Source organism: Castanea sativa, chromosome 5 (assembly GCF_040712315.1).
Source record: "Castanea sativa cultivar Marrone di Chiusa Pesio chromosome 5, ASM4071231v1".
Lineage (NCBI taxonomy): Eukaryota > Viridiplantae > Streptophyta > Magnoliopsida > Fagales > Fagaceae > Castanea > Castanea sativa.
This window is the reverse complement of record NC_134017.1, coordinates 55,507,392-55,525,209: the sequence shown is the minus strand read 5'-3', so window position 1 is coordinate 55,525,209 and position 17,818 is coordinate 55,507,392. Positions and strand designations below refer to the sequence as shown.

At 35.9% G+C, this 17,818-nt stretch overlaps 1 protein-coding gene across 1 annotated transcript; it reads right to left on the bottom strand.

Moving 5' to 3' along the window:
* Positions 1 to 1,065: 1,065 nt before the first annotated feature.
* On the bottom strand, positions 1,066 to 14,702 carry LOC142636065 (uncharacterized). The gene is made up of 7 exons (XM_075810136.1): positions 14,566 to 14,702; positions 7,992 to 8,241; positions 6,854 to 6,977; positions 6,168 to 6,493; positions 4,342 to 6,058; positions 2,098 to 2,351; positions 1,066 to 1,455 (listed from the first exon to the last, which is right to left on the bottom strand). Exons 1-7 carry the CDS (start codon positions 14,622 to 14,624, stop codon positions 1,384 to 1,386), a joined length of 2,802 nt encoding a protein of 933 aa, XP_075666251.1. The 5' UTR covers positions 14,625 to 14,702; the 3' UTR covers positions 1,066 to 1,383.
* Between the last annotated feature and the right edge of the window lie 3,116 nt (positions 14,703 to 17,818).

The window sequence follows — 17,818 nt, the reverse complement described above, 5'->3', positions numbered from 1 at the left end:
TGGCAGCAGAGACTGCGAGGTTGAGACTTGAGACTTGAGACAGAGCAGATTGGGAAAAGAGTGTGTGCGCGCGCGTGTTTTTGAGAATGAGAAGGAAAAAGAAAAACGCGGGCTAGAAATTTGTGGTTTGGTAAAAACTGTAACTTAACTCACTAGTGGTGGCGCCAAAGATTGTTAGCTAACGATTAAGATTTTTGAGCGGTGTTTATTAGATTTTGTGTTACAACTTACAATCTCGTCACTTTTGTTTCTTAAAAAAAAAAAAAACAAAAAACATTTTTACCACAACTCCCATCCCGTGTCCTATGGGGATTGGGAAAATATTTTAGGCAAAAATCCAAGTTATGTGAATTATCATATTCATCATTTTTTTTTTTATGAAATCATTTTCATCAATAAAGTTTATCTTTTTATCAATTTTAATCCACATATTATGATTCTTGCAAATTTGATAGCCGAAATATTGACTTCTGAGGAATGTAATTTATTTTTTTTATATTTAAATTGTGACAAAAAAACCCTTAAGGATCAAAATAACAAATGAACTTAATTTAAAAAGTGCAATTTGAACTTCTGTCAACATTTTACGATGACTTAGTAGTAGCCAATAATCTGTAGATTTTGTACCTCGCATTGCCACAAAAGAACTCATTCGACTGTTCGCAGACTCAACCTATGAGGGTAAAGTTTGGAAGTGGAACCCTGCTCTGAAACACATTTCTCTTTGAAGGGTAAAGGAAAAAGGCAAGAAACACAGATACTTTACGGGAATTATCCACTCCAACTTTCATCTAAAAACATCATGAACACCTATATCTCAACAAAAAGCAAATTCCTTTTTTTTTTTTTTTTGGTTGATAATCCGTAAGTTACATTGGGGGAAAGGAGATTTAAATAACAAATATTTCTATTGAAAACACCAAAAGGTGCCAACAAAATTCCAATTAAGAACACAAATTCATGCAATAAACAAAGATTCACAAGTCATACTATACAATTGTTTGGCACATAAACAATTCGAACACTTCAAAATAAGCTTTTAACAACTAATAATAAACGCCAAAATGCTCAGACCAATTACTTATTTCATAGATCATATCTTCAGCTGCATATGGGTTCATTCATGTTCCACAAATAAACACTTCATTAAATTACCACAAAGAGTCAATGCACTAGCAAAGACAATGCAGAGTTGGAGGTTCATAATCATCTCTTGACTCAGTATAAGGATCATTATTTGTTTGTTTTCAAGCAGCAACATCAAACTAATGCAATACAGTTTACTTGAGAAAGATACAAGACTAAAGAAAGCCATTGAAGAATCACTTTAAAAAGTCAAAATTATCTGCTTTTTGAAATGACTCTCACTCTTCAGATTGAATCTCAAAGCTGCCCGTGGCTTCTACTTATAGAGTGGTGTTGAAGGAGCTTTTGGCCATGGGTCCGGTGATCATCCTGCAAGAGCAAATCCAAATCATTGCACATAATGCTGGATTTAGTGAATTGTTCTCTGCAATGACTGTAAGAAATGCACCCCTTGCAAAGAGAAGAGAAACTTCTATCTTTCTTTTTTTTCCTAATCTAATTTATTGAAAATTTTAAAAGAGCATACACCCCATGTACACAGGCAGTGTACTAGGGAAGGAGAAACTTTTATCTTCCAAAAACCCAGAAATGTAGCTTCTTTCTCTATGCTTCAATAACCAAAGGCTTATATGACACCTTTCCTTTTTAGAAATGGTGTACAAAATAGGATATACACATAAATTTCCTTACTCCTGCTAACTCATGGCCAGGCCAAAATAATGAGCAATAAACAAACCTACTTAGGTAAATTGAGTATCTGTAACCATCACCTGCCCCTGGAAGTGGCTGTCCAAGTGTTAATTTCAGCCAAAAAACATCATGTTTTATGCATTGATATAATCTTTAAAAGCACTTGAGTAAGTTAAACAAGTCACAACATTTATTTATTTGCAGTTAATATTTCAAAAAAAAAAAAGGAAAAAAATTGAGAACATCAAACAAGTTGCTTAAAGAAAAGTGAGAAATTAAACAAAGTCTATTTCATAGGAGGGGAAAAGATTCAATACAAACCTTATACAAAGATGCTGCTGACTCAGACTCTACCGTCTGAATTGCAATATTTCCCAGTGATCGCAAAGCATCCAGTGCATCTAGGGTCAGCTGCCACCCACAAATTGCAATAGCATCACCACTGGTGCTGGAACAATAGCTACTACAACCAGCAGCTGCAACATTTCCATTCACCCAGGGGCAAAACTGGTTGTGATGGATAATTGGATCAAATTCCATGGCTTCTTCATAATTGCTTTCCCCTTTTGGAATCCCTGAAAAAGCAAATTGTGTTCATGCATCACCCATAAAAAGTAAGAAAGCACAAATCTGTAAAATCTTAAAGCTTTAACTGAAGGGAGAAAACCACATAAAATTGGCAGGTGTAGTTAAATGAACTAGGTTTAATGGACAATTCAATAGCATTTTTCATTTTCTGAAACTGAGATTAGGATATTACCAATTCCAACAAAGCAGAAACTAATTGACAATCCAAAACAAACTTAAATAGAGAATGAGGAGGGCAAAAACAAAAACAGTTAAAACTAATCTGGGATCTGCTTAGCCACATATTCTATGCAGAGGAAGACACATTTCTAATTACAGATTTAACAGATTACAGAATCATTAAGGTAACGCAGCACAGTTGTTTGAGTCTTAGCTCAAATGACACATATTTTGATAGTTTCCATCACAGTTCATCTAGACTACATTGGCAGGCCTGTTTTTTTCCTTTTTTGATTGGTAAGTTACACACCCAGTGGGTCTTGAACTTGCAACCTCATCCTCCACCTAATACTTATAATGGAAGAAGGTCCCACTTGAGCTAAAGCTCATTGGCAACTGCATTGGCAGGCAAATGTACATAAGATTGAATGACAATGAAGAAACTATTTCAAAATATAGTAAAACTAAATTAAGAAATACAATCAAAACTTAGTTGAAACGTATGCATATGAAAAAGAAGCACAAGCCACATAAAAATGCTTGTTACACCCATCAGGTGAGACACTCCATGCTGCTACATGTCAATCAATGCTTGTATTAGAGGATTTGTGCATAATAGGTGGATCCATACATTTCAATTACACGGGGAAAAATTCAAATAGTGACTCAGTGAAGTGTATATCTGTGTGTTTCTATTTGTCCAAGGCAGTTGTGTATGTGATAAATCCCAAAAGAACCAACAAGAAACAATATGACACCAGATCTGGATTTTATTACCCAAACCTGTGTGTGTGTGTGTGTGTGTGTGTGTGTGTGTGTGTATAATACACTTCTGGGTGTATATATATATAATACACTTCTGGTTTCGACTTTCAAGTTTCAAAAATCAAGCCAACAGAAATAAAAGGACCCACAATAATATTACAATTAAGATAGTAATAATTATTGTGATGCCCTGCTACATAATATGCGAAACTAGATAGGGGAAAAAAATCTGATTTTCTTTAATATCTAGCTCCATTTGTTGGTCAAAACAGTTTGCGGTCATATTCATAACCTAAGGTGTGATAAGTGCATATCAACTGATCTGAATCACCTTTAAATGAACAACCAGCCGTAAGGGCTCAGATGAGTAAAAATCAAAGCTGACCTAATAATTACCACATCAAATTTCTAATGTCTTTTCTTCTTGGGCCTTTCATAACCATCCAAAACTTGAAATCCTTTTAATTTTCTTTTGGCCATTTTAAACTACATCTTGACTATCAAAACTAGAGACACAGCCAGGGGTGCATCCAACCCACTAACACGACAACTTGGGTTGGTTTTTGATGGGTTGGGTTAGGTTGGAACTATTTTTTAGTCTCGGTTTTGGGTTGATAAACCCATCTAACCCGACCCATCCCAACATATTTATAAGTTTATTTTATTACACTTATTTTAATTTTTAGTTTGATTATTATTGGTATTGTGCGAATCAGTTTTGATGAATTTGGAAATTTAGAATATAATTTAGGCGCATTATGTTAAATGTAATAATTTAATGGAAAAAAGAGGCTGAACTAGTTTTTTAAAGAAAACCCCTTTTTTTTTCAAGGCATGAAACATTTAAGTCCCAACCTGACCCATGTGGGTTGCGTTGGTTTCTACACATGTTATAGGTTGGGTTGGTTTCATATACTATCAAAGAAGACCATGAAAGTGAAGGTTAGGAACCCGAAAAGGCAGAGAGCCATAACGTAACAAAATTTACCTACACCATTTGCAACTGCATAATCTAACTCTACATACACGCAGTTGTTGTAAAAGATGATTTACCAGCATTCATGACCTCTTTCTTGGTTGTTTCATAACCAGAGAACATATTAGCGTTGCAAGAAAGAGAAGGACGGGTATTGTTCTCAGGTACTAACTTGCCGCATTGACTTATCTTTTCACCACTTTCAGCAGATTCAGTCTTAGCAGAACCATCAATTTTTGAGCCACTATCAGCCCTTCCAACAGATCTAGATAACATTTCCTGGCTATCACCATGGGGATCCTCCCTATTAATTTCATCAGGGACAATCTCATCCATTAGTCCAGGATCTGGAGCAGATTCACCTGTCTGGCCCTGATTTTCAGCATCTTCTACTCTAGGTTCGACATCACCAACTACACTATCTGCTCTATGGACTGATACATCAGCACCATGAATTTCTGCCTCATGACTAGCACACATCCCAACACTTCCTCCACTAATTCCAAAACTTAACCCGTCCCTAGCTTGAGCAGTCACAGTCTCTGCATTGAAAATCTCTTCCCCATCATTTGTACTACTAACACCCATTTCTCCTGGGACTGCAGCAGCTGGTTGGAATCCAATGCTCTGCTGAGCCTGGTTACTATAATTCAATTCTGATGTATCATTCATGTCCAGATTTCCATATACACTAGAAGAGGGGAAGTGAACATCATCGACATCTGCTGGATAATTTTCTACACTGTCCATAGAGTCATCATTTGGACTATGGCAAACAGTATCCATTGCAATGACTGATGATGCACGCGTAGAATCCCTAGCTGATTGGATCCCTATAGGTTGGTCATTTCCATATCGAAATGATGCAACTCTGTTGCCTTCTGTGTAAAGTTCAAAGCCCATTGATTGGCTAGGACCAGCACCAGATGAATCTCTATGATATGATGAACAGTTTGTATCAAAAATATCAGAGTCACGAGCACGTTTTGAAGGCCCAGCTGAATATTGTCTGCCATCTGTGACTTCATCACCATCGCGATCAATGACAGTGCCTTCAACGCTATCAGCTTGTTGCATCCTTAAGTGTGGCCTATCATCTGAGCTTCCACCTTTCTCCAAGCTCCGCTTACGAGAGCTGGGACCCCGTGATTCATATGAAGCTGCACGGTCACCAACCTCACTGCCTGCAGGCTGCCCAATTATGAGGTCCCTTCCCATATCTGCTGCATCATGAATATTTTCAGACATCCTGCCCGATTGAGTAAAAGGTAAACCTCCTGCTATCGTAAGGTTCAAATCAACATCTGGGTTTGCCTGCAATTTTCCATCATTTGTGGTTGCAACTTCATCACGGTCTTCAGTATGTTCTCTTTCCATGTCATCAGCAGCAACCCAGCCACTAATTCCACTGGCTGCACTTACCCCACGTGTTAATCCCATTTTTTTGCTTGCATCTGGAATATCAATATTGTTGGGAGTGAACCGAGCAGGTCGAGTAACTGTTAAGAAATCTGATATCCTAACTGTGGCACCACATAAGCTACAATCAAGCAAAGGTGACCTGGACTCAGATCTAGAATCCTTAACTAACACTTTACTCTTCCCAGTATCTCTTTTAGCTGCCCCAGGCAGTGGTTTCTTGCTTGATCCAGGATCCTGTGATAGATGGAGCTGGGCCTGGGTAGGGCCAACTGAATATCCATTCCTCGCTGATTGAGCAGAATGTTCTTCACAGTCTTGAACATTTAAAAGCCATCTTGGTTCCCATCCACAGACGCTTATAAGCTTCTGGGCCTGCCAAAGGACAGACAAAATTAGAAATACATGAGCACGTAGATTAATGGAAAAAGTAAAGAATGAATAAGTGTTAACAGCCAGCAGAAAGCACACAAACATATCTTACCCGAGAATATAAACACAATGCTCCATCCTGAGAGCTTTCAAGTTCTGGTATACTCTCTGGTTTAACATCTACTTCCCCTGACAGAAAGCGGTCAACCTGTGGACCCCGAGAAACCCGCATCAGCTCAATTGCAGATGTGGCCACAATGGGAAGAGATTGAAATTGTAGAAGTCCATCACATCTATCTTTGTATCCCCCAATCAGGGCAGATTGAGGGGTTGGAGGAAACTGCACCAAGCTTTCTGGGCAGCTATTTCCCCTCCAAGGACAACTGACTTTGTGCGCAGAATCCAGCTGTTTGGCAAAGGCTTCACCAGCCTTTTGGACTTCAGCCACAAAAGAAAGAAGGAAAGAAAAGGAAAGGCAATATTAGCTAGGACAAGCTGATTCATCTTTTACTGAATCATCAAATAAAGTTTGTTTAAACAAGATGACACCAACAAATAGATAAACATAAATGAAATACGAAAATAATATCGCTACAACTGGGACTAGGGAAACGAGTGCAACTACTGACTCCAACTATGATGCAAGTTCAAGGTTGTCCTAAGGTTCAATGATTTGATGGTTCACCCTACATAGAGTATAACTTTTTCTTTTTGGATAAATATCCCAATAGTATAATATGAGAAGATTAAAAAAAAAAAAAAAAAAAGGAAAGACACAGTAGGATAGAATTAGCTAACCTTCGGCAGGGGTCCACGATGGTAAGAACGCAAAACTCAAGTATGCACCACATGATTCACATTCAATTTTATCAACATCAACATTCATCCAACCTCTCTGAGCACAAGTCAATGAACTAACAGCCTGCAAGAAATCAGAAAGGAAACCATGAGAATGCCTCAAAGTTGTCTCAATTCTATATATGAAATCAAATAAAACTTTTGGAGAAGTAAATGTTAATTTTTGCATGTGCTAACCATTAACTTAGAGTCTACGAGACACATTAACCAAAGCATCAAAAAGTATTCTAGATTTATAATTTACTTCAAGATATGACCATTACAATCAAGGCTACGGTCAAGAAAGGATTTCTACACAAGTTTCAAATTATAGTTTTAAGTCGCAGTTTTTTATTAAAGAGACCCATGGTCTATTGGTATCTTAGTATCATGTATTAATACAGAGTGAAATTTAAACACTAGGATTAGGGACTGTTAGGAACTTAGCATGCTATGGCCAGCGACAATCCTGTGTATGTTTGTTTACTTGTTTTTATCCAGCTCCTATTTGCTTATATCCCAAGGAGGCATGTGCAAGGGGTCAAAGTGAGCATTGCAAGTGTAACTCTATATGTAAGTCTATAAATGTCTTAATAGCATTCTTGTCAGAACTTCCAGATGCACCACTTCTCGAATATGCATTGGCCTACCAAACCACATGCAAGTAACACACAGAGGAACCACATACAAAAGCATCATTTTACATGTTTCTTTTATAGTTACAACAGGGGTGGAGGGATTAGAACCCTGGATGTCTCAGTCGGAAACCCCAGGAGGTGCCAACTAGTTGAGCTACATGGCTCTTGGTTTATACATATAGCCCACCTGCTTACAATAAACAATATTTTAAGATAATAAATGTTCATTTTTCATTTGAATTATTGGTTTCATGCTCAATAATTAAAACTCTAATGATTATTATCGGTAATCTTAAGCATGTTCTCCATATAGTGACATCAATCAATTTTACTACATGATACAACATTTTTTAGAAAAAAAGTCTGCCACTATGCTCTAATATTGGGATTTTCATATATCTTAATCCACAAATCACAAATAGATTTACAGACAAAAATTCATCGCCAAGACAAGTGCAAACCTTAGGTTTCCCAAACCAATTCAAAGGCTTGAAGGTAGCCAAGCGCCTCAGTAAATCCCCTCTTTCCCATGGTCTACATGAAGGTCTTGATGATCCAAAGGCTGAACCACCAGCACTTGTGCTCAAGGAAGTCCGTGGTGGTTGTGAACCAACACACGACAAAGAAGCCGCCCTGGAGCCATGTCCATGACTGGACCCATCTCTACTTCCAACATTTGTAGGAACAGCAGGAGAGGATGCCCCAGCAGAACTGATAATGCATAAAATCATTAAGCTTTTTCGCAAAAGGAACGTATAAATAAATTTGAACTTGGCAAAATTCATAATCGGTGGTGTAAGAGAAAAGACGGTGTCATCTACAGAGACATCACTTAAACCTGAATTTACAGAGGTACAATACTCTTCTGCATGAAAATGACGTACTTTAATAAATGGCTTGCATGCAACTATAATTGCAAGGAAGGATTCATGAGCTTGTAGAGACTATGTTGTTAGCAAAGAATGAGCATTATAAAGCATGCTATATCAGCTGAGTAGCTTCAATAATGAGGAGGAGGTGAAAGCTATTTTAAACCTGAATGGTGACAAGGCCCCCAATGAAACTGTTTTACCTCATCATGTCACATGAAAAGCTGGAATGTTCTCAACAGTCGATATACAATTTATAAAAAATAATAATAAAATAAAAGGTACTACTAGATCTCGTTGATATTTATAACATAATCATTCAACGCTCATGAAGTACAAGACATTATTTTTTTAATTATAAATAATGGTATTTTATTAATCGAGTATTGGTATTTTAATAGAATAGATTGCTTCATACTCATGATGATGAGCACACAGTAATTTAAAAGAAATATGCACAAAAATTAAGTGACTCTGAAATCTAGAAGGGAATGCTATCGGTAAGACCCCATGCTCGGTACAAGTCAAACAAAGTTTGAATCACCAATGATTCCAATTGAGCCATTGATCTTTCTGTATCTTCAAAATACGGCCATTTCGCTCCTTCCACAACAGCCAAGTCAAACATGATGGGACAAAGTTCCAAATAGAACAATGATATTAAAACATAGATACAAGTAGGTGCTCAAGCTCTAGAGAAATCAATCCTCATATATTGAGATACACATGCAATGAAAAAATATTAAATAGACAACTCTCCTTTAGCAGTTCAATTTTTTCTTCTACTAAAAAAAATTCCTATATCTTTTGTCCAAAATACCCACATCAGCTTATGGTTACTAGAGGACCAAGCACTCTTCCTCCAACTATCCACACCACTTATAAGATGCTACTAGGATTGTGTATAAGAACTTAACCATCTCCTAGAAACAAGAGCAAATCTTCTTAGTGAACTGGAAGCGTATGAAAATGCAACAAACCATGTCCTCGTTATAACTTTAACTATACAAATTCTAATTGCAGTTTAATCCTGGCAGCAAACTCTTAAATGTGGCAAAGCTGCAAAGAAAATGAAATAACCGAAGAACTAAAGGTAGCCCTAGGATAGGGCTGAAAGTTAATTTGCAAGTGTAATTAATAGGTACTCCTGGAGTACGTTATTTGGTGCTCCCTCCTCTCACATTCATGGTAGGTCTACCATGAATGTGAGAGGAGGGAACACCATGTCAACGCACTCCGGGAGTACCTATTATAACTTTCCAATTAATAGATGCTTGTGACTGATTTTAACCACATAACATTGTGTTTGTAACTTCAGAGTTAAATGATGTTCTTAAGACCAATTCTACATCACAAGTGTTTCCACAGACTTCTTCAAACGATTGACTTTTTCTTCTCCCCTTAATAATCTTGTGTTGTGAAAGCCTTGGCAGCCTCATTTCAAAGAGCTAGGCACAGATTCCTTGAGAAACAGTAGAAGACAGTGTTAAAGCATCAAAATCACTCATCTTCAATTTGTGGTTGATTTAAAGCTTTCTCATCAAACCTAAGGGAGCTCAAAGAACTCAAAACCATTCTATCAATAGTCTAGAAATAGTATAGACAAAAGGTTCTCACCAAAATATAGTTGAAAGCCATCACAATGTTCTAGAAATATCTAACAGTTAGCTATGACGTAAAGATTCATTTTCTCATTTCTTTTTCTCTAAAATTACAGGAATAATTAAATTATTTGACAAACTATGAGGAAGATGTGGATATTGTCACTAATTTAACAAACCCTTAAGGCACATGTAAATGTCATTAATACTCATATCATAGCTTCTATGCAGTCCCACTGGTGGTTTGTATAAAAAATATCCCATCCTCAAGTCACCTTCAAGGAGGGGAAATCAAAGTATTTCACAAACTCTAAAGACAGACCTGGATGTCACTAATGACTGTATAATATCTTGGATGCAGTCCCCCAGTGTTTTTCCCATAACACTATTCTTCAGGACCCATATGTTTATATTTCATGCAACTTGGACCTCCATACTTCACCACCATCTCGTTCATTGTTATTCTTTCTCATTTAATTACTTTCCTAAGTTTCCATTATTTTTCCATTGACATTAACTCCTCCTCCCCAACATCCTGAGGCCCCGCCAAGGCCTATGGAGCCCTTAGAAAGAAAACAACAACTGAATGGCAAACTATTGTAAAAAGTGCCAACTCACAAATGTTAGACTGTTGATAATAGGACATGTTTCAGGACCCAAGTTTAGAACAATACTCGACCAAAGAAAATTTTCTACAATATATTTCACAGATCTTGGTATAACTAGATCAAGACTTAGGGGTCACTATCAACTTAAGTACACATAAGTATCGTTGCTATCCACCATTTTAGTCACCCATCTCACGACCTTTGAAAAGATTTCACGTCTTCTTTCTCCTGTTTATAGATATAAACAATGAATTACAAATATGCTTGTCTTCATATTGTTGCTTCTATTGTATCATTTATTAGGATCAAGTACAGCGTGGTTCATAGCCTGGCATCACATCACACCCAGTCAGATTCTTTAAATGAATCTTCTCTAACAGTTTATTATACAAAGAGTTACACAGTCACACTACGGGCTGGGAAATTGACAGGGTTACAATGCTGGGTTTGTTTGGATGTAAACGTTTTCCAATGTTTGGTAGGACAGAAAAACAGAGAACAGAAAATGTTTTCCTTTGTCCAAAAAAATTTAAAAGGAAAACATATTCTGCTCCTCACAAGCAGAAAAACTTTTCTGAAAGCGTTAAAAAACTCTCACAACCTCCCCCTCTCTCCCTAATTCAACACCCTCTCTCTCACTACCGAACTCACCCGCTCCTGATCTTCTCATCCCATTGCTGGTGATCTTGTCTCTCATCACCAGCACACCCCTGAATCTACCTCACCGCCGAGCTATGGAGCATAGACACAGATACGGACATGAGTATGACACGGCAACTTTTAAAAAATTAGGACACGGGTACAGTGAGGATATGTATTTTTATGTTTATTTTTAAATATAGTTAAGCATTTATTTTTTAATATAATGTTAAATATATCAATTTAAGAGCAATAAGAATCCATGACTAATATATGATATTTAGAAATTAGAATACAAACAAAGAATAAGATCTAAAAGAGTAAATAAAAGATAATTAGATAAGTGTTCGTGATTAAAACTAAAAAGAAATAAAAAATAAGTGTCGCTCCCGTGCAATGTAGTCAAAGGCAAGCGGGGCGCTCACCTAGGCACCCGAGCAAGTCAAGGCGCCACTAAGGTGCCTTAAAGGCTCTTAGGTGAGGCACCTTTTGTAAGGCACCTGCCTTTAGAGCCTAGGCGAGCAAGGTGACCGCCTTAAGCCATGAAAAATGTGCTAAGGTGAGAGTCTCAAGTTTTTTTTTTAATTTTTAAAATTAAAATTTTTTTTTTATAGAAGTTTGTTGTGAAACCTATTTATAGATTATTAAATTCAAAAGGCATGTTATAAAACCTATTGTTAGTTAAATTATTTTACAAATTTGTTTTGTAAGACTTATTGTTATATAGAAGCCTGTCGTAAAACGTATTGTTAGAACTAACTAATAGAGCCTAAACCATGTTAATCCTATTTTGAAATAATTTGATAGAACTAATTCTTCACGCTACACATTGAAAAACACTTCATTATAATATTATAATACACTAGGTACATATGATTTAAGTTCTATATGTATAATAAATATATTAAGAACTCGGTGCCTCGCTTTACTTGGACTAGCGCCTTTTTGTCACCTCATGCCTCGGGCGATACAAGGCCTATCGGCCTTGGAGCCTTAAGGTCACCTTTCACCTTTGACTACCTTGCTTCCATGTCCCACAATTTTTCAAAAAAAAAAAGATACAGCTAGGACACAGATGCAAAAATGTCCTAGACATGTCCCATGTCCAATGCGGGTACGGCACCCCATTTGGGGTGTCCATGCTTTCTAGGCACTGAGTGACTTGACACTTTCACCTAGATCGCCAACCACAATCAAACCCTAAATTTCACCATGGAAAAGCTCAAATACTGGTTATTCATCTCCCTCTGCTTCAATCCTTCCATGTCCATATGGTCATATACCAAGCATTCCACATAAGGCCACATTTACTACTACTCCCCCCCTCCCTTCCCAAACTCTCTTCTTCGCCAGCTCTCTCAAATTGATCTTTCGTTCTTTTTAATTTTTGTATCTCGGGATATTTTTTCAAAGTTTTCAAATTTGGGGTTTTCTCTTGAAAAATCAATAATTTAACATGGTATCAAAGTAAGAGATCCTGAGTTCATTCCCTGTCTTCACTCTACTTCTCATTTAAAATGTTAAAAATCTCACGTGGTGGGCCTCACCTCACTTATTAAAAGGGAGTTTGAGACCACATGTGAGGGGGAGTGTTAGAATTATAGTTAAGTGGTTAAACTCATCATTTCCTAATAGCTTAAACTTTTGGAAGAATCGGTAATTTAACGGTCCTTATTTGTATAGTTGCAAAACAAGTGGATTGCAGAAAGCAGAAAGAAAGCAAAGTAAATCGCCAATAAAACTTGCCAAATAGGGACACTAAATTGCTATGAAGCACTGACGCGGCATTTCGGCCGCCGAACCCGCGTCCAACGCGACCCGATGCGGGATGCGGCGGGTGACGCCGCTGCCCACGCGTCGGTGCCGTGTCCCTTTTTTTTTCTCTCGGCGCAAAACGCACCAATTCCCACCAACACGGCGCCGAGTCGGGCCGACGCGTGGGGAATCTAGTCGATTCACACCAAATCGGTCCGTATCAATGGCAACCACCGATACCAGCGCGAAAAGACCGATGCAGGCCGAAATTCAAAAAAAAAAAAAAAAAAGAGGTGCGAAACACACCGTTTGGCCGAAATTAAAAATTACAAAAAAAAAAAAAAAGGTGCAAAACGCACCATTTGGACAAAATCACAAAAACCTTATATCAGTTCTCATATCTTCAGACTTCACACTTCTGCTCTTAGCCTCTCTCCCAATCTCTGCCTCTCTGGTCTCTGTGCTCGTGCTGTGCTCCACACCTCAACTCTCAACTCACTCTCACACTCTCAAGTCTCAACTCTCAACTCACTCTCACACTATCAAGTCTCAACTCACTCTCAACTCTCAAGTCTCAACTCACTCTCCGTCTCCCCTCAGGTATCAATCTCAAGCTTTTAATCTTAGTTTTTCATAGCTCTCACATGCTCTAACTTTTTTCATAGCTCTCACACTCTTAGACTCTTATTTTTTCAATCTTAGCCGTCTCTGTGATCTGATTTTTTTTTTTTATATATATAAGCTGTAATGTAATAATGTTGTGACTTGGGTTTGATTTTTTATTTAGTTAATACTCAATAGTTATTACTCATTGTGATTTGTGATTGTGAATCTGTGAACACTGAACTGTTATTACTCATAGTTATTATCTACTACTGCTCTTAAATTTGGTATATGTTTATATAATGTGAAAAAGTATGGTTAGCAATATATTAAAAATATAAATAAAAATACTTTTAATAATTTTTTAATCACCGCACCCAAACCCTACTTTTTCAAAAATTGCTGAGTCTCCCACCGCACCCAAATCCGGAAATGCACCCATGCTTCATAGCTAAATCGTTTACAGTTTAAGCCCCCAACTTCAACTAAACCACAAGCATGCACACAAGTAGGTGTACATTTCCCTATATAGATACACACCAATACAACTTTCCCAATAAGGAACACTACATTGTTTACAGTTTTGGAACACCCCCCCCCCTCCCCCCCAACTTCCACTAAACCACACACATACACATCAGTAACCCAATTAAGCTTCGCACACCAAATAATTGACAAACCTAAACCCAAGTTTCCTATTTTCCTAACCCCACATCTACAGCTCCAAAATACCAGACCTCGAATTCAACTCCCACTTCCTTTCCTCCACATCCTTGGCAACCAAACAGAGCTTAGAGCTACCAATCCCATTGCACAAACAACAAAAAACCCTAAATTTACATCTCGCTAAGCTAAATTTCAAAAACCCTAATTTCATTCAATTCCATAGAATTCAACACACAAAACCAAAAATTGAAATCACAGAGTGAGAGAGAGAGAGAGAGAGAGAGAGAAGGGTACCTCGCAGCAGGAGCAGGGTCAATGGTCCCTCCGGAGCTGATAACCTCCTCTCTCATCATCTCTATGCCCTGCTCTGGTTTGGTTTTTGCGCCCAAAATTTTCGAAGCGAGTGAAAAATATGAATGAGAGAGAGCGAGTGGTGTAGGTGTGCTATTTATCGCTATGAATATTGTTAACATGCGAGTCAAAAGCTCAGTCTTGGATGACGTGGATTCGAATTCGGATTTGGGTCTACGTGGAGGCTATTTTTTAAAACGAAAATGCTACATTCACAATATTTTCATAACAAATCATAAGTTGTTAGTTGTTATTGGTTCAAATTTGAATGTAACATGAAGATTACTTTTTTGCCCCAAAAATAACAATTAATAATAACCTATCACTTAAAATTTATTATAAAAATATTATAAAAATGTTCTGAACATGTCTTTTTTTTTTTTTTTTTTAAATTGCCTTGCACGTAGGTGTGTGTTTATAGGATGAATTTTGGAATCTTGAGAATATGCGCAAAAAAAGAATATTGGGGTTCTCTTGGTGGCGAGTGCATAAATCAAGTTGAGTCCAGTTGGAGGGTTTTTTTTTTCAATTCAATTAGAGCTTGTTAGATTAAGAAATTTTTAATCCAATCCACGTTGAGTTGGATTGGAGTTGAGTTAGGTCGGTGAGTTGTGGTCGGTGAGTTGTGGTTATATGTTTCATGTTGTTTAAAAAATTGAACTTTCACTAGTTATTATTTAATTAATTTTTTAATGAACTATTATAATTAATATAATGTGACTAGATTATGTTGCAAATTTTGTGTAAAAAATTGAACTTTCACTAGTTATTGTTTAATTAATTTTTTAATGAACTATTATAATTAATATAATGTGACTAGATTATGTTGCAAATTTTCATTATCAAAACTAATACTTAAAATTCCAAAATAAATCATACTAGAAAATTAAAATGATGGTAATAAAATAAGTTTTTATATATGATGAGTTGGGTTGGATAAATGGATAAAATTACAATTCAATTCGACCACAAACCCACGAATACTAACCTTAGACGTTGAGTTGAGTTAATTTTGTCTAGTCAGTGAATTAGATGCACACTTACTTCTTCTAAAATGTGAGAATTTTAATTCTCTAGTTTTTTAGATTAGAAATACCAATTCGTGAATATCTTTTATTTGTGAAAATTACTAATAAGACATTGAAATTCATTTTTTCCCTTCTTCCCCCCCCCCCCCCAAATAAAACTTACTAGATGAACTTAATTTTAAATAAAAATATTTATTTTTATCCAAATAAGATGTTTATCAATGGTCAAGGGTGTTTTTATAATTTTAAAAAATGTCCATAATGGCCAAATTATATACTCTTTCGTTGCTAAATAAATATGCAAAGTATTATTTTAAGTTATCAAATAAATTATTTTTCATATACAATTTTGTCTATAAATATCACTTTTCTAGATTTCTTATTCTTATGAGTTTAGAATTTTGAGTATCTATAATTTTGAGTATTTGCAATTTTAAACCATTAAACAAATCCTTGGAAAAAAAATAGGTGAAATAAACTAAAATAAACTACTTTGGTAAAAGGTAAATATTGATTAGTAATAGATAAAAGAAAAATGAAGGGATGAAAAAGGAATAGGAGGATGAAGTGGAGGGAGGCCAGAGGGGGAAAAAAAGAAAAATGAATGAAGGCATATGTAAATTTGTAGGCTAAAATATTATATTCCTACCTGAATTTTTTATGGATTTTTTATGTTGTTCCTTAACTTTAAAATGTTATTTTTCGTCATTAAACTATTATAAATGTTTCACTCTTTATCTTCAAATTTAAAATTAAAAAAAAATTTATCTCCAAATTGTTATTTTAAAAGTTCATTTTTTTCCTTCTATTTTCTCCTTTAAACTATTGAAAAATATCTTTGCAAAATTTAGGGATGAGAAAGAAACTTTTAAAATTTTAGAAATGAAAAAACGAATTTACGGAAACTTTAGAGACTTCTCTTTAGTAATCAGCTTTCCCTCTTTTAATCCCTCATACTTTTGTGCAAATATTCCTCAAAAAATAAAAATAAAAATAAAAATTTGTGCAAATTCATTTTGACGGCTTGAAAAGTGTTTCACCTTCCTTCTTTTTTTTTTTCTCCCTTTTATCTTTTGTTCCTTCCCCACCCCTCTCCCAACTACCTTCTCTCTGCATTATTTCCTTTATCCTACTTCACCCCCTTTACATTCCTTCCCAAAAAAAAAAAAGCATATATTGATTTCTATAATTTTGTGTCTGCGAGACAGAGAACTATGCATAAAATCACATTGAATTTATGATAAATAAAAGTGTTGACTGACAATTTATGAACACATGATTATTGTATAGATTTTTTTTTAATGTTTTGCTAAGTAGTTGCGGCATGTTATTTATATAATATGTTAAAGTATAAGTTCAATAAAAGTCCAAATATTTTTTAACTATACTCTAATTTTTTTTGTCAATTGCCATTTCCAATAGATTTGATATCCACTCTACTTTTATGGCCAGCATCTCCCCAATTTAATTTCACTTCTAACATTCTTCTAAAAAAAAAAAACAAATACTTCTAACCCATTTAAATTGAGTTATTCTAGGATTGCGATCAATTTGAAACTTATTTCTAAAACTATCCTATATGATAAACTGTAACTAACTATCTGTCACTTTTATATAAACTCACTATTATTTTTTTTATCACTCACAGTCAATCACATCAGATAATCATAAAAATAGATGTGAAATTCGTTGTAGTACTATAATTTTTCTTTAGCCCTTTACAAAGCCATAGTCCTCTCGTTGGCCATAAAACCACATTGTCTCACCTTGATGTGGCATTGTTTTTGCTTATTTGTCAAACACACGTTGGACAATGATACCGATTGCATCATACACTTGTAATAATTCAGTGACTACAAGAAAAAAATGCACTTATAATTTAGAATATGTAAAAAAGACAGAAAAGTAAATTGTCTTCCTTCACACGAGATCATGGAAGCATCATGCGTTAGTTTTAAGCCTTATAACGAGTCACTTCTAAACTATCTGACGCTTATATGGTAGTATAAATTGGAATAAGATAGTAATACGAATGATCACTCACTTCAAGTAATCTATTCTCATCTATGTAACACGAATATTTGATTTTGTAGGTGGGGAGAGTCAAAAGGAGTGGAGTGTTTATTGGTGGACTCAGAATTCTTCCATTGGAAGGAATTGAAATTCTT